Source organism: Pelophylax lessonae (assembly GCF_965119305.1).
Source record: "Pelophylax lessonae genome assembly, chromosome: 8".
NCBI lineage: Eukaryota > Metazoa > Chordata > Amphibia > Anura > Ranidae > Pelophylax > Pelophylax lessonae.
The window spans coordinates 76007027-76031674 of record NC_138775.1 but is presented as its reverse complement, the minus strand read 5'-3'; the positions used below and the strand labels follow the sequence as shown (position 1 = coordinate 76031674).

Below are 24648 nucleotides of genomic sequence, written 5' to 3'. Positions count from 1 at the left end.
GGGTAAGACTGTGAAGAAAAGAGACATGAGGAGACAGACATGTTCCTGCTGGAGAACAGACTTGTAAGTGCTGTAACATCCCCTCACTGAGACACACAGAGACACTGCTGATGATTTCATGTTCCTGAGGAAAGTATCTTATGCTGTATGGTTCACTGAATGTTATTTCTTCAATACATGGACATTTAAACACTCTGCTGTGTGGATTACTGTCTATATGGATATGTTTTCTCAATTGGGATTTCACTTGCTAATCACAAGCCCTGATTGAGTGGAGGCACTGGCACTTACTATAAATCCTGTCCTGATCACACAGATTATATACTCTGCTCCTAAATACTACACAGGTGGCGTCATCATACCCCAGTAGCCGCCAAGAGTGATTAAAATAGCGCTACACGAGCATGCAGCCTGGCAGGTGAGGAATGGGAGGGGATGGGCGAGCGCCCCTCCTGAACCATACCAGGCCAAATGCCCTCATCATAGGGGGCTTTGGGACGGGGGCTCTGCACCCACCCCAAAGCACCATGTTGATGGGTACAATAGTCTCTTCCCGAAAACATTGGGCTGTGGTTATTGGCAGGGGGCTTATCGGAAACTGTAAGTCCCCTTTAATGAGGGAGCCCCAGATCTCGGCACCCCTATGTTAATGACTATGGGGTACGCAGTACCCCTAAAAAACGATACAATGAAAGAGAGCAGCGCCAATAAAAATCACCGCACACCAATAACCATCAGAGAAAGATATGGTCCAGTCACCGACACTGTGTGAATAAATATTAATCTGCTTACCAGAATGTGTTGACTCTCAGATTATAGCGAAGTCAACACCAGCATGTAAAATATAGGCTAGATGGAGCTCCCATTGTCTCACTGTTCCGTCCGTCACAACCCACTGAGATATACCTGAAAGGTTCCATGTCCAACTAAAGTGCAGGATAACCTTTAAAGATGAGGAATATTAAATGGGGAGCTGCTAGTCTTCAGTCCCATACAGGGGTTAGGCTCCTCCAACGTAAGGGTGCCAGGCAGGCCACACAGCTTGTCTGAGAGCTTCCACTTGCTACACAGCTAGTGAGTCTCTCTCTTCGACTCACTTCCTTGACACATGTTTCTTTTGTGTTATTGTATGTCCATATGTTCAATCCAGCATGTCTGAGGGGCTGAGATCTTTGAGAAGGTTCAGGAAAAGAACAAGGGACTCACTTTATCCAATGGCTCATATTGGGTAGTGCTACACTTAGATGATTTTATTTTTATTTATTTTTTTAATCGAAGCTCCTTTTTTTTTAAATCAAAGAACAAAATGTACAGTACAATATATCAAAAGTACAATCAAATAAAAAAAAATGGAGGTGTCAAAATATACTCCACATAAACATTAAGCAAAAATAACATGGTACTGAATGAAAGAATACAAAAAGTCAAGTACTATCATGACCATACCAATACTAGCCATACTTACGAACTTCAAGTGGGTTTATCTGAGAAAAAAGCAAGGCGCCTCTAAGTGCAGTAGCTTTAGTAGTTTATTAAAATAAAGGGTTAAAAACACTCACAATAAGCAAGATGAGGCATGTGCAACACAGAGCTCTAGCAGTCCAAGATCCATCCAGTATCTTTGGGTTTGCACAGGCTGGGATTGCATTGGCAACTATCATCTTGGATAAAGTATTAATATTGGATTAAGTATTACACTTCTGCTCAGCACTTCAGCGAATGCACAAAGCATACAACTGCAAGCCAACAGACTGACTACAGGTGATCTGAGACTCTATACTGCTTTTCCATCTCACATTCAGTTTACATCTCAATCTCACCACCCTGTATTATGCAATCCCTAATTCTCCTTCTCATGTTTGCATCCTCTCTCCTTAAACTTTCTCTCCTTCACCCCTCAAGTCCACCCCACAGCTTGTATATATCACCCTCACTCCTATCTTCACCTTTATACTGCACTCATCAACTCCTGCTGATTCTGAACCCACACACCAATAAAACCTACAGGACACTGAGATGTGTCCCCCCTCATAAATCATACTCCCATATCACCTCCCTCACCCTTCTGCTTCTCCTAACCTCTGGAGATATTTCCCCAAATCCTGGACCCCCATTATTTACCTTTGGCAGACATACCCGTCACCCCCTATCCTCTGACACCAGCCGAAATCCACACAATCTGGTTTCTATTCCTCTTCTGCCTCGAGCCAACCTCCCCTTCTCCTGTGCCCTCTGGAATGCCCGCTCTGTTTGCAACAAACTCACCTCTGTCCATGACCTATTTATCACAAACTCCTTCAACCTGCTTGCAATTACTGAGACCTGGCTTCAAGACTCTGACTCTCCTTCTCCTGCTGCCCTCTCCCATGGTGGCCTCCTGTGGACTCACTCTCCCAGGCCTAGTGGACGGAAAGGAGGTGGGGTTGGAATTCTGCTTTCCCCTCAAAGCACTTTTCAGGTTCTTTATCCACCGCCTTCTCTGTCTCTCTCCTCATTTGAAGCTCACTGTATTCGTCTATTTTCTCCAGTTTCGTTGAGAATTGCTGTGATCTATCGGCCTCCTGGACCGGTATCAGGCTTCCTTGATGACTTCTCTGCCTGGCTACCCTACTTTCTCTCTTCTGAAATTCCCACAATCATTCTTGGAGACTTCAACATCCCTGTTAATCTTAACACTCCTACTACTTCTAAACTTTTGAGCTTAACATCCTCTTTTGACCTAAAACAATGGACACATGCTTCTACTCACTCTAATGGCAACAGCCTTGACCTCATGTTCTCCTACCTATGCACCCCTTACAACCTCTCCAACATTCCATTCCCTCTCTCTGATCACCACCTCATTAGTTTCAGTCTCTCCTTGTCCTCCTCCTTACCTTCCAACTACCGAACAATTACCCGTAGAAACCTTCGCCATCTGAACCCTTCACTTCTTTTTTCTGCTACTGATTGTCTCTTCAACACAATCTCATCCCTCTCCTGCCCCAACATGGCCACTTCTGTCTACAACAGTTCACTGTCATCTACCCTGGATGCTTTGGCCCCCCTCACTACACACACAGAATCAGGCCCCGACCGCTTCAACCCTGGCAGACAGACAATACCAGAAGCCTCAAAAAACGTAGTCGTGCTCTTGAGCGTCTGTGGCGTAAGACTAAGTCACAGCAAGATTTCAGTCAATATAAATCTGCCCTCCAAAAATACAGTTCCTGCCTCCACACTGCCAAACAGACCTACTTTATCACTCTCATTAACACCCTCTCACACAGTCCCACTCAACTCTTTTCGACCTTCAACGCTCTACTTCGTCCTCCATTGCCTCCACCCACTAACTTACTCACTGCCCAAGAGATTGCCAATCACTTCAAAAATAAGATTGATACAATTCGTGAAGAGATCTTTACACTACAGATATCTCCCTCACCTTACACACCTTGTCCTCCTGCACAATCAATACTTCCCTCGTTTAACCCAACTACTGTAGAGGAAGTTACTAACATTTTTTCTAATGCCCACCTAACTTCCTGCCCCCTGGACCCTGTTCCTTCTCAAATACTACGGTTACCCTCTGACTCTATCCTACACTCTTTAACTCATATCATCAACCTCTCCTTCTCCACTGGCATCTTCCCCAGCTCTCTAAAACATGCTCTAGTAACTCCCATACCAAAGAAAGCCTCACTAGACCCCTCCAATCTTAATAACTTAAGACCCATCTCCTTACTCCCTTTTGCTTCCAAACTCCTTGAACGTTTAGTCTACAACCGCCTGAGCAAGCACCTCATTGAGAATAACCTCCTTGATCCCCTTCAGTCTGGATTTCGCCGGCAACACTCCACAGAAACTTCTCTCCTAAAACTTACAAATGACTTACTAACAGCAAAAACCAATGGTCACTACTTGATACTCTTACTCTTGGACCTCTCGGCTGCCTTTGATACTGTTGACCACCCCCTCCTTCTCAAAAAACTCAGTTTGCTCGGTCTCCGTGACTGTGCTCTCCACTGGTTTGAATCTTACCTATCTCACCGCACCTTCAGTGTCACTTACACTTCCACTTACTCCTCTGCAACTCCTCTTACTGTTGGGGTCCCCCAAGGTTCTGTCCTTGGACCGCTACTATTCTCAATCTATACCTCCTCCCTGGGTCAGCTAATAGCCTCCCATGGCTTCCACTACTAATTTCTATGCTGATGACACCCAAATCTACCTCTCTACCCCTCAGCTCACCCCATCAGTCTCCTCCCGCATCACTGATCTACTAACAGACATATCAGCCTGGATGTCTCACCACTTCCTCAAACTGAATCTATCTAAAACCGAGCTCATAATATTTCCTCCTCTACGTGCCCCTTCCCCGGAATTCTCTGTCAAGATCAATGGAATAACTATTAGCCCTTCCACACATGCCAGGGTGCTAGGGGTAACCCTGGACTCTGCACTGTCCTTTCAGGCTCACATCCAATCCCTGTCCAAATCATGCCGCCTTAACCTCCGCAACATCGCTAGAATATGGCCCTTTTTAACCAATGACACCACCAAGCTTTTAATTCATGCCCTGGTTATCTCTCGCCTCGACTATTGCAACTCCCTCCTCATTGGATTACCCTTACATAGATTATCCCCCCTTCAATCCATAATGAATGCAGCTGCAAGACTTATCCATCTTACCAACCGTTCAGTGTCCTCCAACCCTCTCTGCCAATCCCTTCATTGGCTTCCACTCACCCAACAAATAAAATTCAAAGTGCTAACAATAGTTTACAAAGTCATCCACAACTCTGCCCCCAGCTACATCACTAACCTGATCTCAAAATATCAACCTAGCCGCTCTCTTCGGTCCTCCCAAGACCTCCTGCTCTCTAGCTCCCTTGTCACCTCTTCCCATGCTCGCCTCCAGGATTTCTCCAGAGCTTCTCCCATTCTTTGGAACTCTCTACCCCAATCTGTCCGACTGTCCCCTAATCTATACATCTTTAGACGATCCCTGAAAACCCTTCTCTTTAAAGAAGCCTACCCAGCTACTAACTAATAACGCTGTTTCACTTGCTCCATCAGCTCATCCCCCACAGCTATTGCCTTTTGTATCAATTGAGCCTCCCTTTTATATTGTAAGCTCTAACGAGCAGGGCCCTCTGATTCCTTTTGTTCCAATTGTAGTGTAACTGTAATGTCTGCCCTCATGTTGTTAAGCGCTGCGCAAACTGTTGGCGCTATATAAATCCTGTATAATAATAATAATAATAATTTGGGGCCACTGCACTATGGTGCAGACATCCGGAGCTTCACTTCCTGTATGGGCATCCTCTGAGCTGTGTGTGGCGTCGAGCTCCTAGCAACAGACCATAGGGTAAGTACCTGGATTGAAAACTGGCTCCAGGGGTGAGTCCAGAGGGTGATAAAAGGGGAGTACTCAGATTGGTTGGATGTGGAAAGTGGGGTCCCCCAAGGATCTGTCCTGGGACCAATCCTGTTTGATTTATTCATAAATGACCTAGAGGATGGGATAACCAGCACAATCTTGGTATTTGCAGATGATACTATGCTAAGCAGGCCAATATCTTCTATATAGGACATGAACAGGACCTGAACAAAATAATGGGGCAACTACATGGCAGAAGAGGTTTAATGTTGAAAAATGTAAGGTAATGCACTTGGGTGTCAGAAATATGAACGCAAGTTACTCGCTAGGGGGAGAACCTCTGGGTGAATCTAAGATGGACAAGGACCTAGGGGTCCTAGTAGACAAGAGGCTTAGCAATGGCATGCAATGCCAAGCTGCTGCAAGCAAAGCCAACAGAATATTGGCATGTATAAAAAAAGGGATTCACTCCAGAGATAAAATGATTATTCTCCCACTCTACAAGACTATAGTCCGGCCACATCTTGAGTATGCCATCCATTTCTGGGCACTGGTCCTCAGAAAAATGGGGTGGAACTAGAGAGAGGCCAGAGAAGGTCAACAAAGATAATTAGGGGAATTGAGGACATTAGCTATGAGGAAAGACTGCAAGCATTGAACTTATTCTCTCTGTTGGAGAGACACTTAAGAGGGGATAAGATATCAATGTACAAATACCAAACTGGTGACCTTAGCATAGGGAACAAACTTTTCAGTGAAAGGGAACTCAATAAGACACAAGGCCACTCACTAAAACTAGAAGAAAAGCAGTTTAACCTTAAACTGCGTAAAGGGTTCTTTACTGTCATAGCAGTAAGGATGTGGAATTCTCTTCCACAAGCAGTGATATCAGCAGGGAGCATCGATAGTTTCAAAAAATTATTAGATGGGCACCTTAAAGACTACAACATACAGGGGTATACTATGTGCGGTTAACAGCAAACACACACACACATCATAGGTTGAACTAGATGGTTTGGTGTCTTTTTTCAACCTCACTAACTATGAAACTATATGTACCTATGTAATGTGTAAAGATGCAAGTAATAATTGAAAATATATTATATATTGACATGTATGTGTGATCTTGACATATATATATTAATCTGTATATTTCTGAATTCAACAACAGCATCCACCCAATCAGTCCTGAAGAAGCAAGTATACCTTGTGAAACATTTTAACATATGGAGCAACATTGGGGCGCGTCTTGGTGATTTACATTGACACTATATCCACTGATTTCACTGTTGGATTTTAGCATACTAAATGATGTATTGTGGCTCTCTATCTCCATACAATAGGAATGAGTATCTGTTTACTCCTTTTTAGACGGAGGGTGTTTTTTAATGTTTTTCGATTTTGGTTTTATTTTAATGTCTTCCTAATAAAACTTGTTAATTTTTTGATATACAGTAATTGCCTCATGAAATGCCTATAAACTCAGTCTTTTTGACTTCTCTTTTTTGTATACAAAGAATACAGAGAGTACGAGGGACACAAGAACAGCAAATTACGGCTACAATCTAGCCATGTAAAATATTGTATACAACGTACTGATAAGAACAATGGGTAACCAAAGAGGTGGGATAAAATGAAATATTCTTAGTATATTTCATACAGTAATATGAGAGAGAGCATTTGGATCCATGGACTCCACAGCTGTTTAAATAAAGGAAACTTGTTCTAAGGGCTATAGCATTCTTGTAATCACAGATGAGATTTAAGAGAGCAGTAATTTCAGAGACATTGGGAGTTTGGTTGGTCCTCCATAATGTGGTTGGTGCTACTTAGCAGCCAATTTATTCTTTTTTTTTTTTTTAAAGGTGAACTTAGCCTTTAACCACTCGCTGACTACTTGACACGCACACACGCACGCACGCACGCACGCACGCACGCACGCACGCACGCACGCACGCACTCCCCTAGTCTCGCATTTAACCCCTTGATCACCCACAGGGTTAACCCCTTCCCTGCCAGTGTCATTATTACAGTAAAAGTGCATATTTTTAGCACTGATTACTGTAGTAATGTCACTGGTACCCCCAAAAGTGTCAAAAAAATGTCAGTTAGGGGTCCGATCTGTCTGCCGCAATGTCTCAGTACCGCAAAAAATCCCAGATCACCGCCATTACTAGTAAAAAAAAAAAAAACAATAAAAATTACATAAATCTTTCCCGTAGTTAGTAGACGTGATAACTTTTGTGCAAACCAATCAAAATACGCTTATTGCGATATTTTGTTTTACCAAAAATATGTAGCAGAATATAAATTGGCCTATAATGTTAAAAAACATTTGATTTTTGCATTTTGATTTTGAGAATGTCATGTAGCAGAATGTGAAAAATATTGTTTTTTTTTTTGTTTTTTTTTTAATCGTCACTCTTTTTTTGTTTATAGCGCAAAAAATAAAAATCGCACAGGTGAACAAATACCACCGAAAGAAAGCTCTATTTGTGGGAAAAAAAGGACCGCGCAATTGTCCGTTAAAACAACGCAGTGCCTAATCACAATATAGGGCCTGGTTATTAAGGGGGCAAATCCTTCCAGTCTTAAAGTGGTTAAATAGCATACAAACATGATCTATGCAAGCAATGTTAACAAATCAATCAATGATCACCACTTCCAAGTATCTTGTTGGAACATCTCTGTGACATTTTGGTGACTGTCCATAGAGAGGGTGACTATTTTTTGAACTGTTTGATTATGAAATCCCAAATGGGGAGAGAGTGAGTCTCCATATTGGATCAATCTAACTTGGATATTAATAACATTTCTTAACTATTGTACAGTCTAACTTAGATTAGTTTTTTTTGTTATGTTCTGGAAAGATAGGTCTGGTCAATCTTATATTTTAGTTGTATTTTACATTGATACCGTATGTAGTGTTGTTGCCGTTATTGTTATTATAATCCTTTTTATTTTTCTGTTTTGTTAGTGTTTGAACCATTCTTAAAAAAAATAAAAAGTCAAATATTACACACAGGCCTTCTTGAAGATGTATACAAGGTACAAATAGCTCAGTCAATTTCACCAGTTGTCACATTTGTTCTATTTTCAGCCTAGGTCTTGGATTCAGTGAATGAAAAAATCAGTGGAGCTTTTTTTTCTTTATCGATAGTTGCCAATTTGCTACACAGGCATAAATCTAGCATCTCAGAGAGTGCCATTTGATTTGTACAGTGCTGAGTTCAAGCTGAATGCTTCCTTTTTAGTCAATAATGGAGAATGCTGTATAATAAGGCATCTGCCAATATGAGTACACTTCCTGCTTCCTAGAGATAAGCGGCATGTACAATTATAGTATCTCAGCGGAAGGAGATACACGAAGAATTGTTCTGGCCATCTCTGGAATTAAATGTTGTGACTGTGTATACAGTGAGTATAGAAAATAATCAACCCACCTTTAAAATAATCACATATTGTTGCTTTGCAGCCTGAAATGAATTCAGACACAGGCATGTCAGAAAAAAGTAAAAAAATTCAAAAACAGAATTATGGAGTTAGAAGAAGGATCACCCCCTTGTGTCAGTATTTTGTTGAACCACCTTTTGCTTTAATTACAGCCTTTAGCCTGCTGGGATATATTTCTATTAACTTTCCACATCTAGACTTTGCAATATTTGCCCAATCTTCTTAGCAGAACTGCTCAAGTTCAGATAAATGTGATGGTGAGTGCTTGTGGACTGCAGTCTTTAAGTCATTCCACAGATTTTCAATGGGGTTTAAGTGTAGGCTCTGACTAGGCTATGCAATGTAATTCACTTTTTTCCTTCAACCACAGTGGTCATTTTTGCTGTGTGTTTTGGGTCATTGTCATGTTGGAAGGTAAACCTTCTTCCCATTGACAACTTGCTGGCAGAGGGCAGCGATTTTCCTCAAGAATTTGACGATATTTTGCCCTATCCATTTTTCCTTAGATCCTGACAAGTGCTCCAGTCCATGCTCCAAAGAAACACACATACCAGGATATTGCCACGTCCATGCTTTACTGTAGGAATGGTGTTATTTGGATGGTGAACTGTATTGGATTTATGCCAGATATATCCTTTGGTGTTGAGGCCAACTAATTGAATTTTAGTCGCATTTGACCATAACACCTTTTTCCATGTGGCCTTAGAATCTTCAAGGTGCATTTTGGCAAAGCTCAGTCATGACAACATGTGGCCTTTCTTGAGGAGTGGCTTTTTTTCCTCCCATACAAGCCACATTTATAGAGAATTTGTGATATTGTTGTCACGTTAACACAATGACCACTCTTTGTTATAAATTCCCGCAGCTGCTTCAGAGTTGCTGTAGGCCTCTTGGTAGCCTCTCTGACCAGTGTACTCTTGGCTCTTGCATCAATTTCGAGTGATTTCCTGATCTAGGGAGGGTCTGTGTTGTTCCAAATACCTTTCACTTCTTAATAATAGACTTAACTGTGCTTCTAGGCATTGATGAAGCCTTTGACATTTTTTGTATCCATCTCCTGACTTGTGCCTGTCCATAACTTCATCCCGGAGAGCTTTTGACAGTGCAGTGCCACCCACTGTTGATTGTTTGCTTCAGTTGCACCACCAGGGACTGAAATGCCCCAGGAGCTAATCAAAATGACCATGGCTGATCACAGTTGAAAGTCAAATGGCTTTGTGTGTCATTGAGAAGGTGATTAGCTACACCTGATTACTTCATTTTAGGAGGAGGTGATCCTTTTTCCAACTCAGTGATTCTGTTTTAGAATTTTATTTTTCTCCTGACATGTTGGTGTTATATCTTTCTATCATGTACCTAGTAGCAGATCTTGAAATGATGGGGATGGTCTCTCTAACACCTCTGACTCAGGGCCCCTGGTGATGTGAACAGAAGGGGCAGGAGTGCAGAGTAGCATAAGTGCCTGTAGGTCTTGCCAGTAACAGAGCGAAATGAAAAAAAAAATGTCCAGTCAGGCCCGAGAAGATGTCAGGTGACAAAACCGGTAGGGCGTGGCGATAGGACGCTGAGACAGCACCGCTTAGACTACACACTGCTACTTTGTATCCCTGCTCGTGGTTCAATACACAGCGATCTGAGCAGTGGATGGATTTTTACCTATGCAGATTCCTACTGTCTGGTAGACACAATCCTATGTGAGTGGTTTAAATGTGTTTTTCAATAAAAAAGTGTCATACAATATTACGCTATCTTTGGCATCCCTTTTCTATGTTTATTCACATTGCCCATTACAAGTTGACATCCATCCTGGGTTAATTAAGCAATACACAAAGAGAGATGATTCCAGGCTGATCTTGATTGTGGCTTATCGTGTTTTTATAGTTTATAATCTGACCAGCAAAATCTTAGCACTTTTTGCACTTTGTCACTGGAGGATTGAAATATGGACTTTATTTGATGGACTTTACATTATTCACATATTCATTTATATTGTTATAATTTTGTATTTATTGTCTGCATTTTTTGATATAGTTTATGCAAAATTTATTGCACTATATGAGTACTTTCTCTAGGAATATTTATTGCACTTGCACTTCTCCGTTGGAGGACTAATTTGATTACAATTTGCTGCACTTTACAATAATTCATTTTTTAAGAGATTAGCACAAGTATAGAATACAAATATTAACAGTAATTAAGATTTACCAGCTGTTTTAAAAATCAATGCATTCATTTGCACCTTAGTTTAGCCCATTTTTTTTTCATTTGCACTAGCACTTTCTTGATCAATTTTTTAATCAGTTTAATATATATATATTTTTCACATCAGATTTGAAAATGTTTACTTTATTTATTCACTCCAAAAATATAAGTCCAGCACTTTATAATATTATATTTTTCCACAATATACTGTATATTTATCAGAGTGTTTGAGGTAGATACATATGTATTCACCATACTTGGATATATTGATTTATTTATTAGTTATTACTACCAAGAGTTTTATTTTTGAATCAGATTTTTTAGATAAAATAGGAGTTTAATCTATGGATATTGCGCCAATTACAGTTCCCAATTATTGTGTGAATATGGATGGTGCGCTAAATCCAATAAAACAAAAACGAATAAATGTGACCAAAGCAAATATGATCATAAAGTCCCAAAGTCCAAAGTGGTGAAACTCCTTTGATTATAAACTATGGTGACACAAAAACAGGTGTGAATGAAGGTGATGCTTCAAGTAATAATGTTGAAATCCCTCCACCTGGTGAAATTCCTCCTTACCGGGTGGATATTAAGTAAGTGCAAAATATATAAGGTTACAAACAACCACTCCTTGTGACCACACAAAAGAAACGTGCTCTTGACCATACGTGCAAAAACCAAGATGGCCTCTTACCAGAACGATATTTAAATGGCGCTCTGTGAAATCATGGGGATTATCAAGCTGCTTCTCTCCATACAAATAGGTGTAGCAGATTCCCAAGGTTCATCAGGGCTTATATCATCCTCTCCAACCTGGTTTGAAGCAGCTCGTCAGCCCGTGACCACACTCTGCTGAGTAGAGGTACTACCTACTTTTTTACCTCTACTCAGCAGAGTGTGATCACGGGCTGACGAGCTGCTTCAAACCAGGTTGGAGAGGATGATATAAGTCCTGATCAACCTTGGGAATCTGCTACACCTATTTGTATGGAGAGAAGCAGCTTGATAATCCCCATGGTTTCACAGAGCGCCATTTAAATATCGTTCTGGTAAGAGGCCAGCTTGGTTTTCGCACGTATGGTGAAGAGCACGTTTCTTTTGTGTGGTCACAAGGAGTGGTTGTTTGGAACATTATATATTTTGCACTTACTTAATATCGGCCCGGTAAGGAGGAATTTCACCAGGTGGAGGGATTTCAACATTATTACTTGAAGCATCACCTTCCTTCACACCTGTTTTTGTGTCACCATATTTTATAATCAAAGGAGTTTCATCACTTTGGACTTTGGGACTTTATGATTATATTTGCTTTGGTCACATTTATTCGTTTATGTTTTATTGGATTTAGCGCACCATCCATATTCACACATTTTACAAATTTTTCTGGTAGCAGCTTAATCACAGACCAGCGCACCTTTTTTTCATACACAGTTCCCAATTATTGCCTACATAGCATTGCTATGGTTCATTGGCTGCATTTCTGATAGATTAGCCCTAATTTTAAAATGTTCTTAATACACCTTTCCCAAGAAACTCCTAGGCACCAGTTCCCTTTATCACTAAACAAGAGAATGTGCGGGACGCGTCTCTGTGGCAGTTTTTTTTCTTTCCGCATGTTGGCAGTCTTTGGGCACAACATTATTTGTTAGCCAATGGAACTTTAAATAAGGCACATCACGAACATGCACATGAAATAGAAGTAAAATAACAATTTATTAATCCATACATAAAATTCTCAATACTATCGTAGGAGATAAAAAATTAGAAAGCTCATTTACTATGTTCCAGTATGCATCTAAGTAAGGTTTACACTATATTTGCATATCCATTCCATCAACTGTTCTCACAGATGTTTTCATACAATCAGATTGATAACTCATCCCATACCTCAATGTTTTTCAGGAACATAAATTCAATTCCTCAGGAGTGAATGCTACTGACAAAATATAGATCAACTTGGAAATAAAACCAAAAAACTTGAGGAGGAATGACTCCAAGGACGTCTGCCCTGAGAGTCATGGGGAGAGACCAGGGAGAGGGCATGAGGCTGGCTCAGAGTAGTAGAAAATAAATGATCCATTACAGACATACAGAGTGTAAGAGGTCCAGATAACATGCCACAGGTGTGTTTCCGCAATCTTTTCTACTTGTTACTTGTTACATAGGGATAGTAGCACATCACTATGTCCATTGGATAGCATTCCAATTTGTGGCAGTCTTTGATGTGGCTCTGCGTCACTGGATAATGTTTATTTTTTTTAATAAAGAACATTTCAATTCTTTGAGTGTGAGTGTCTTTATTTCCATTCAACAACTTTATTTTGTGAAACAGTAGGGGTAATATGTACCCCATTCTCATTCACGAGGGGGGGGGGTATTAGGGTGCCACTTTATTGTTAAGGGGGATTCCAGACCCCGATAAACTCCTGCTCAAAGACCCCCACAGCCTCTATCTAGGGTTGTAGGAAAGAGGCCCTTGTCCTCATTATCTTGGGGACAAGGTGCTTTGCCAGGGGGAAACCTGTTATCAAAGTACCCCCATGTTGAGGGCATGTAGCTTGGTAGGGTTCAGGAGGAGGTGGGTGGATGCTTATTTATCTCCCCTTTCCTGCATGCTTGGATGAAGGGTCTGGTATTAATTGTTAAGGAAGCCCTCCTTTTTTTGTGTGAGATCCCCTTTAAAATATCAGACCCTCTGGGTCTGATATGGATTTCCAGTTGGACCGACCTTACACAATTTTATGGTTGTATGGGTACCCCATTTAAATCCATTACAAATTCAATGGGTGTGGTATGGGGGGGCATACTACAGAAAAAGTGACATTCACAAAGAAAAAAAATGATACAGTATAAATGTTTCGCCAATGACATCTTATTGCTGGCTTAAAAAAAATAAATAGCATGCAGACCCTTCTAAAGGTCCTCCAAAATACATAGCAGACCCTTGGTGAAGATTTGAGTGTTGTTTTTTTTTTTTTTTTAAAACAAAGAATTCCGCAATAAAAAGAAATTTGATGGTAATTTTAAACAGATTTCCCTTTGTAAATGCTGCAGCCCTTTCTGTACATCACAGAAATTTACACTTTTACAGGCATGTTATAAATAAATTGGGCATTTTTAATGTTCAAACTTAAGCATTTAAAACTAATTTATAAAAAAACACATGCACTGTGCTCAGAAAAATGCTAAACCACCTCTTGTTAATGGCCAACAATAAAATGCTGCTACTTAATATATGCAAAAATCACATAAACAGGTTGAAAATACTACCAATGCAGATCAAATAATAATCCACAGTGCTCAAAAAAATCAATATTAGTATCACATAATCATGTCCGTGAGCAGACTTTCTAATAAATGGATGAAAATATATATAAAACAAGGGCTGATGGCTTTAAAAGTTTCCTGCTACAGCCTGCAATTGGTGATCAAGCTTATGAGCCACGACCTGGAGCTCAGATTCCCCTGTGGGGCTGGCGCACGGTGTCCAATTTCTCACGTTTACCTGGAGATAAAGTACAATGCGAGTGAATACGAAACTGAGATGTGACCCTGTATGTTGTGGCACCATATCGAATTAATGTAAGTATAGAAAGAAAAACTATATAGGTAATAGTACTTTAATGGAAGCCACCCGTAATCCCATAAGGAAAAATCAATACTCGATTATATATAAAAATACAACATTTATTTCAACAACATAATCAAAAAACAAACAACCTCCTATGTTCGGGCCAATGTGGATTCTAGTGTGTAGATACCAATGGATTGCTACGCATTTCACTAAACAACTTCCTCAGGAGATCTTTGGATAGTGGCCACGAGGCATCAAATATCTTCTCTCTTTTAATATGAGAGAGTGATGATGGTGATAGAGTTATTCTTATATTGAAAATACCCACTCTGTATGAGTTTCCTTCTTGCTATTCAGGAGCCATGGCTCCTCTACATGCCGATCCAATCCTGTGGCAAAAGCCCCTCTGACAGGGAGACAATGGAGATGTCCACTCCATTGGTATCTACACACTAGAATCCACATTGGCCCAGACACGGGAGGTCGTTCATTTCTGTGACTCACAGACACCAGATGCTGGCATACAATGGGCATTTTATGGGTTTTGTGGCTACAGGAGCATGCTGTTTAGCACCTTATGCATACCATTCATGTTGTAGTTTTTATGAATTTTTTGATTATGTTGTTGAAATAAATCTTGTATTTTTATATATAATCGAGTATTGATTTTTCCTTATGGTATTAACGGTAGCTACCTGTAAAGTTCTATTAACTATATGGTTTTTCTTTTATACAATGCAAGTGAAGTGGGGTGAAAACTGTCCCACAGGAGCCCAATGAGTGGAACACAGTCTGCGGCCTCAGGCAGGAGTATTTTTAATTTCCCTCTACATGTTAAATAGTATGGATATCAGCGCTGCTCAGTGATTCCTCCCAGTGAATAAATAATTAATAATATATCCTAAAATTATTGTGAATAAACAATATGACTTACTAAAAGGGATGTGTTTCTTATTATAGGCTGCTGATGATAATACGATGGTATGTTCCTGTCTGGTGAGTGGGGACACAGGAGGGGAGCACAGAGTGACTCACATATTACCCTGATTTTCAGCACTGGCACTGCAATCAATTGACTTACAGTGGGTACGGAAAGTATTCAGACCCCCTTACATTTTTCACTCTTTGTTATATTGCAGCCATTTGCTAAAATCATTTAGGTTCATTCTTCTTCCTCATGAATGTACACATAGCACCCCATACTGACAGAAAAACACAGAATTGTTGACATTGTTGCAGATTTATTAAAAAAGAAAAACTGAAATATCACATGGTCCTAAGTATTCAGACCCTTTGCTCAGTATTTAGTAGAAGCCCCCTTTTGATCTAATACAGCCAGGAGTCTTTTTGGGAAAGGTGCAACAAGTCTTTCACACCTGGATTTGGGGATCCTCTGCCATTCCTCCTTGCAGATCCTCTCCAGTTCTGTCAGGTTGGATGGTAAACGTTGGTGGACAGCCATTTTTAGGACTCTCCAGAGATGCTCAATTGGGTTTAAGTCAGGGCTCTGGCTGGGCCATTCAAGAACAGTCACGGAGTTGTTGTGAAGCCACTCCTTTGTTATTTTAGCTGTGTGCTTAGGGTCATTGTCTTGTTGGAAGGTAAACCTTCGGCCCAGTCTGAGGTCCAGAGCACTCTGGAGAAGGTTTTTGTCCAGGATATCCCTGTACTTGGCCGCATTCATCTTTCCCTCGATTGCAACCAGTCGTCCTGTCCCTGCAGGTGAAAAACACCCCCACAGCATGATGCTGCCACCACCATGCTTCACTGTTGGGACTGTATTGGACAGGTGATGAGCAGTGCCTGGTTTTCTCCACACATACCGCTTAGAATTAAGGCCAAAAAGTTCTATTTTGGTCTCATCAGACCAGAGAATCTTATTTCTCACCATCTTGGAGTCCTTCAGGTGTTTTTTAGCAAACTCCATGCGGGCTTTCATGTGTCTTACACTGAGGAGAGGCTTCTGTCGGGCCACTCTGCCATAAAGCCCCGACTGGTGGAGGGCTGCAGTGATGGTTGACTTTCTAAAACTTTCTCCCATCTCCTGACTGCATCTCTGGAGCTCAGCCACAGTGATCTTTGGGTTCTTCTTTACCTCTCTCACCAAGGCTCTTCTCCCCCGATAGCTCAGTTTGGCCGGACGGCCAGCTCTAGGAAGGGTTCTGGTCGTCCCAAACGTCTTCCATTTGAGGATTATGGAGGCCACTGTGCTCTTAGGAACCTTAAGTGCAGCAGAAATCTTTTTGTAACCTTGGCCAGATCTGTGCCTTGCCACAATTCTGTCTCTGAGCTCTTCAGGCAGTTCCTTTGACCTCATGATTCTCATTTGCTCTGACATGCATTGTGATCTGGAAGGTCTTATATAGACAGGTGTGTGGCTTTCCTAATCAAGTCCAATCAGTATAATCAAACACAGCTGGACTCAAATGAAGGTGTAGAACCCTCTCAAGGATGATCAGAAGAAATGGAAAGCACCTGAGTTAAATATATGAGTGTCACAGCAAAGGGTCTGAATACTTAGGACCATGTGATATTTCAGTTTTTCTTTTTTAATAAATCTGCAACAATGTCAACAATTCTGTGTTTTTCTGTCAGTATGGGGTGCTATGTGTACATTCATGAGGAAGAAGAATGAACCTAAATGATTTTAGCAAATGGCTGCAATATAACAAAGAGTGAAAAATTAAAGGGGGTCTGAATACTTTCCGTACCCACTGTATATTATATTATCACAAGGACTATATTTTTCGCAAATCTACTATTTATTGTCATTTATAAATTGTTGATCATTTATTTATTCACATTTATTGCTATTTATGAATTGTCAATTTTGCACCTGGCACTTTACATAGTAGGCGAGGTTGAATAAAGACAATAGTCCATCCAGTTCAACCTGTGTAGGTGTGTGTGGCTGTAATCATCTCTCATACCCTTGAATGTTCTAATCCTTGAGACGTGCGTCTAATAGTCTTTTGAAAGCCACCATACTACCCGCAGAAACCACCTCTTGTGGTAGAGAATTCCACAATCTTGTAGCCCTAACAGTAAAGAACCCCCCACGCTGCCTGAGATTAAAACGCTTCTCCTCTAATCACATTGTATGCCCCCGAGTCCTCATGCAATCCCTTCGACTGAACAGCTTTTTTTCTAAGCTGAGATCCCCATTGAGATATTAAAAAATTGCTATCATGTCCCCCCTCAAGCGTCTCTTCTCCAGGGAGAATAAATCGAGTGTTTGCAGACGCTCCTCATAATCAAGGTCCTCCAATCCCCTAATCAGTTTAGTTGCCCTTCTCTGGACTCTCTCCAGCTCCAACACATCCCTCCTGAGGACCGGCGACCAGAACTGGACAGAATACTCCAGATGCGGTCGGACCAGAGTTTTATAGAGTGGAAGGATTATAGACTTATCTCTGGAATACATCCCTTTCTTTATGCATGCTAATATTCTGCTAGCCTTGGCAGCTGCCGCTTGACATTGCATGCTGTTGCCTAGTCTATCATCAACCAAGACTCCCAGATCTTTCTCCATTTTTGATTCCCCCAAGGGTTCCCCTCCTAATGTGTATTGTGCTTTTATGTTTCTAGTCCCCAAGTGCAAAACCTTACACTTCTCCACATTAAACCTCATTTGCCATGTTGTTGCCCACTCCGTTATTTTGTCCAGGTCATTCTGTAGGATATCTGCTTCATGCTGTGCAGTTATTGCCCTGCCCAATTTTGTGTCATCTGCAAAAACTGATATCGAACTACTGATCCCGACCTCAATGCTGTTTATGAATAAATTGAACAAGGTTGGTCCCAGGACTGAGCCTTGGGGACCCCGCTTATTACCTCAGACCAGTCTGAGTATGCGCTGTTTATTACCACCCTTTGGACCCGCCCTTTTAGCTAGTTCCGTATCCAAGAGCAAACCCTGCTGTCGATACCTGCAGACCTTATTTTAAAAAATTAAGCGCTTATGGGGAACTGTATCAAACGCCTTAGCGAAATCTAGGTACACCACATCCACTGGTCTGCCCCTATCTAGCTCACAGCTCACCTCCTTGTAGAATGTTAAGGGATTGGTTTGACAAGAACGCCCATTTGTAAACCCGTGCTGGTTACTGCTGATGATGCTATTGTCTTTAGCAAACTCTACGATATAGTCCCTTATCATCCCCTCCAGAAGTTTACATACTACTGATGTCAGACTGACAGGCCTATAATTTCCCGGTATATGCCTCTGACCCTTTTTGAATATCGGAATCACGTTTTCTTTCCTCCACTCCCCTGGTACATCTCTTGTCCTAATACTCTCAGCAAAGATCAGGAACAGTGGTCTGGATATAACCTTACTGAGTTCCTTGAGTACTCTCGGATGTACGCCATCCGGGCCTGGTGATTTGTTTGTGTTAAGTTTATCCAGCCTTTCCCTGATTTCACCCTCTGTTAGCCATAGTGGCAAGTCCTCTGTATTACTACTAACCATACAGTCATGGTCAGTGTACCCCTCCTTTTCCTGTGTAAATACTGCTGACTAACGTTATAAATGGCCATACTATATGTGGCCATATTTGTTCAATCACATTAACAAAAATCCCCAGCCACACTGTTTACATTCAGCTGAATAGGGCTGGGGATGCCACCAGTGTCCTAGCAACCACAGCCCTGAGTGAAAAGCCATCATTCACTAGTGGCAATAGTAGGGGTCCTTTCACATGGGCCTCATGAGTTCAGTCACTTGCTAAGAAAAAGCTGATGAATATGGATTCATATGACATCACTTTGCACATCGGTCTTCAGTTCAGTTTACATTAGTTTATATCAGTTCAGTTCAGTCTACATCTCTCTTTGCATTCTGGGATGAACAGAATGGATGTAAACAGATGGCATCCATTTACTGTACATCCGTTCAGATCTGTCCAAACTTAAAAAGATGCAGCCTTGTTCTGTTTAACCACTTCAGCCCCGGAAGATTTGGCTGCTCAAAGACAAGGCCCTATTTTGCGATTCGGCACTGCGTGACTTTAACGGACAATTGCGCAGTCATGCGATGCTGTACCCAAATGAAGTTGACATCCTTTTTTTTCCCACAAACAGAGCTTTCTTTTGGTAGTATTTGATCACCTGTGCAATATTTTTCACATTTTGTTATATGAAATTGTCAAAAAAAATGTAAAAATCAAAATTCTTAACATTTTAGGCCAATTTGATTGGTTTGCGCAAAAGTTACTGCGTTTACTAACTACGTGAAAGATTTATGTCATTTTTATTGTTTTTTTTTTTAACTAGTAATGGCGGTGATCTGCGATTTCTTTTGCGGGACTGCGACATTGCAGCGCACAGATTTGACCCCTGACTGACATTTTTGACACTTTTGGGGGTACCAGTGACATTACTACAGTAATCAGTGCTATAAATATGCACTGTTACTGTAAAAATGACACTGGCAGGGAAGGGGTTAACTTTGTTGGTGATCAAGGGGTTAAGTGTGTCCCTAGGGGCGTACTTCTAACTGTTAGGGGGCGTGGCTAGTGAAGTAACCACAGAGACATGCAATCCTATATAGCAGGATCGCATAGCCTCTGTGCCTACTTCAATGAGAATGACAGATGGCTGTGTTTACATCAGCCGTCTGTCTTTCTCCCTCTCCTACGGGAGATCGCGAGTGGCCGGCCGCTATCGGAGCCGCCGGTCACACGCGCTGGCTAGGCAGTGAACGAGCAGGGGTGGGAGCGCGCCGCCGGCGGCGCACGCTCGCCCCCCTACAGGCTCTTTGGCAAGCGACGTAGGTCTACGTCACTTTGCCTGTAAGCGGCTGAGTGCCGCAGTGAATAGTCGTTAGACGGTCGGCAAGTGGTTAAAAAAACGGACCTGAATGGACACAGATATAGATCGTTGCAAACAGATAATCATTTGTTTACATCTGCCTACACATAAAAATACATTGTGGTTCAATCTGGATCCATAGACTGAACCACTAATTCACTAATATCACCACAAACGAATGACTTCATGCACAACTGGAGGTTCACTGTGGTGGGCGGATGAACTGGCCAGTTAGCATGCTTGTTTGCCAAACCTCTTCTCTAGTTATATCTTAAAATATAAAATAAATGGCATAAAAGAAGAAAACACTAAGAAAAAAGTTAAAGATTTTAAAGATTTTTTGCGTTTTAAAAGGAAAATCAAAAGAAAAATCACCTACCAGCTATCCATCTGGAGATTTACTACTTTGAAATTTCTCATAGATAACACAATGCTGCAAGATGTAACTGTTGTGACAGCTGCCAAGACCCCTCATCTTTTGCTCATGATGCAGTAGCAGGAGTCGCACATGACCTGGATCTTGTTTGGATTAAAGCTTTTTGTTCCATAATTGCTCCTTCCAGATGTGTAGAACTGATGTCTAAATATAGGTGAAGGTAATTGAAGTTTGGGTGGCAGAATTGTGTCTTGATCTCTCTCTTCTCTGCTCTTATTTAGGGTAGCAGATGTAGTCTATTGAATGGCAAAGAAAGGATCTTGATAACCTGCTGAAAAATGCACATTTTCTAGGTCAACTGAGGTCATGTATCCGGGCAGTTGCTGGCTTCGGGTCAAACAGGAAAAAAAAGGGAGGAAATTCAATAGAGAGCAGTTCTTTTCTGACTTTCAGAAGAAAAAAAACACAAAGAATTTAAACCTATTAATGGACATACCTGAAAAGTTCATAACGCATTGCAGACATTCACTCTTTTTTTTTAAATCAGGCAAAAACTTTATTAAAGATGTCAAACAAAACATCAACACACAAAAAAAAGAACAGAAATACAGAGTCCAGAATACGTACAATACTCAAGTGCATGAAAAAGCCCGCAGTAATAGCATACATGTTTACCAACTTAAATCCCCATATGCGACAGGAAAATATACAATAGTCCGACCCAGCTGCCCCGCACCCCCGCCAGATACAACAACCATAAGCAGAGCAGACATTGATCTCTCGTGTAACAATGGTCCCCGGGCCTCACCTCACCCCCGCCAGAAGATTGTTCAGGACCAACTCCACCGGGGCAAGCCCCGGCACAGCCAGCCAAGGAGCCCACAGACATTCACTCTTTAAAGGTAATTATGGGTGAAGATCCAAAAAAAATCATTTACCGTAAGTGTTACCAACAGACAAGTATTGTGGCTAAAAAATAATAAAGCTTGACATCTAATTTCAATCAATCAGTCATTTTAAATGGTAGATAGATCCCAGAGCCACATCACAGAAAATTGTCAATGCAATAAAAAATACAAAAAATGTCACTTTTAAGGCGCTGCAACAAATACATTTTTTTTTTTTCAAACCAGTGTCATTGCAATAAAATAAAGTTGAATTAAAACAATAATAGTGGGATATAAAAAAAATCTGATTTTGATATATTGACATAAAAAAAGATTTTTCTTGTTTGAGCACCATAAAAGTCCTGTTTTTTCCTGTTTTATTTACATTTATTTTTTTATTACAAGCTTATGATACAGGCAAAAAGAGAATGCCAATGAGAAAATGTCTACCTGCAAGACATCCTTAACAATCTCAGCCATCTCTCATTAAATTGTATGTACAAGCAATTAAAGAAAACTTCCATCTGCATAGGATGTGTGCTACACAATTTTAGAGGACTTTCATGGTACATGTGAACTCACAACACAATTGTTTTCTAAAAAAATACAAATGTTTATTATGTCAATCAATAATAAAAATCTCCAATAAAAGGGGAGAGGGAAAAAGAAAAGGGGCGTTATTGTCTAATTAAGGGGACAAAAGACAGTTCTGATAAAAGAAAGCATAATTTGTCTAATACCGATTGGAAATTGACTAAAGTGTCCACCCGATCAGGAGGTACCTCTATTGACATGACTCCAATCTCACATTCTACATGTTTCGCGGAGTGTCCGCTTCTTCAGGAGTTTAGTTCAAGAGGAATATTTAATCTGTAGGGAAAATACAAATAATAATTTTTTGTATTAATAAATAATGCATAGAAAAACAAATTTGAATATATTTATGGTAATATTCATATATATATATATATATATATATATATATATATATATGCACAACATCACAGCGGTTATGTTGGCTACCAAGAGACAAACATAAACATGGACATAAACAGACTCTAAATATTCATTCTTGCATCTGGACTTTCATATATTCCCCAGTGCTTTGTTTCTCTTCTGTGCCCAACTCACCTGTTGATCCTGCCAAAAGGCCACTTTCTGAGTAACTTCCATTGTAGGGTTCTTCCCTGCAGAACCTTCCCTTAGGACAGATGTGACAAATTGATCAAGTGACTGCATTAAAACCACCATAACAGTAATTATCTTAAAAATTTTAATAAGTGCAATTTACCTAAATGTGTATATAAACATTGCTTATAATGATATTTTAATGCTTGACTTCTAAAACCTAAGTCTATTATTAGGCAAGCCATGCACGGTTCGAATTTCGGCCAGTAAACAAAATCCTATTGTAATAAATCACTGTTTTTTCCTTCAAAATACACTTGTGTATCCTTTGAAATATTAGTGTAAATTTACTTTAAAGTGATTCTAAAGTCAAAATGGTTTTTATCTTAACCCCTTCGTGAGGGAGGGTAAAACAAATGGTAATGTCTGAACATAATTTTACAACTTTTACATGTGTTATTAAAGATGTGCATATCATCACAACTACTTATTGTATGCCGGTGGAATATTAGTTGTTTTTTTTTTTTTTTTTTAGAGCAGATCGAATGAGAGGTACAGTATCTGCTTTATTGGCACAGTAAGAGTAGTAGGTTCAGTGAATAATTTTTAATTGGGTTTCTCGCTAGGCTTCACATATGCTAAGATTGTGAATCATTTAATAACCAGCTAGCAGCAGTTTAGGAGCATTGTCACAATCAAGATCTGATTTCCAAGGTTTAAAAGGAGCAAGGTGGTATTTCGCTGTTTGATGAATGGTGAGATGAGAGTACAGTTTAGAGGTGGAGTACTACCTCAATGAATGTTGCAGAGGATCTTACGAGGGATGTAGAAGGTTCGTAGCAATTAGATGATAATGGAGTAATTGATGATAATGGAAAACTTGACATCCAGGAAGTGAAAATTCAGCAGACAAGCCTGCAAAAGATTTGAAAGTACTATGTCTGAAGACAGATGTAGCCTTGGTGAAGCCACAAAGTGATCATTGAGCGAAAGCCTTGTGTTCAATCGAGGAGGGGAGCTGGGATTACCATTGATGGGTAAGAAAAGAGATGGCAGAGGCAAGACCCAGGGGTTTCTGTACTTCCCCCCAGGCCAAGACAGTATCTCTGATCAAGATATTCTATCTTAAATTATTAGGCAAAGATGTGTTTTGGCGATTTCTACTTACCTCACTTATTCGCTTAATGATGACTAAAATAAGTGATTGCAACCTTTTGTCTATTTAAAAATCTAGCCAATGCTGTGGCGGCTATTACCAATAAAATCAATAACAAATGATAACTGTGCTAAAAAATAAGGATCTTATTTACTTATGCAGAAAAGAAGGTAGTCAATTATTAAATATAACCAAATATAACGTAGCTGGTAAAACTTTTAAAGCAATGATGTCATAAATAAAATACTAAATAAAATACTGAAATGATCAAAGTTACAGTAAAAGGAACACAGCAAAGAAGTACAGTAAAAGGAACAAAGAATACTGATGCTTTATGCAGACATCCTTGTTGTCTGAAGTCTGGGCCCAAAAAAAGACAAACTCGGAGGTCTCTCTTGCCTATATACCCCCTCTCTGCCACACCCCCTTTAAGAAAAAGAAAGAGAAAAAAAAACACCCTAATGGGCCATACACACTATAAGATTTTCTGAAGACTTTTTCCTTTAGACTTACCAAAAACATATAATATGAGGTCAAACCTAAACATTTTCAATTTGTATGCAATCAGGCAGGCCCTTGCACTACATAGAAAAGGTAAATCTGAAGGAAATCTAACCACAAAAGTTGGATAGTGTGTATCCAGCGTAAGGCTCAATTCACCCCTGGGCGTTTTTGAGTGTTTTTCAGCTCCAAAAA

General features: G+C 40.4%; 1 protein-coding gene across 1 annotated transcript in view; it reads left to right on the top strand.

Annotated features, from left to right (window-relative positions):
* Positions 1–404: 404 nt before the first annotated feature.
* The window catches only part of LOC309562151 (uncharacterized protein), a gene marked incomplete at both ends in the record, with an annotated part of 80695 nt that continues 56451 nt past the window's right edge, over positions 405–24648 (top strand). The window contains 2 exons of the mRNA XM_082266274.1: positions 405–418; positions 2008–2662. Of these exons, the coding sequence (XP_082122400.1) occupies positions 405–418; positions 2008–2662 (669 nt within the window). The remainder of the gene's footprint in view (positions 419–2007; positions 2663–24648) is intronic.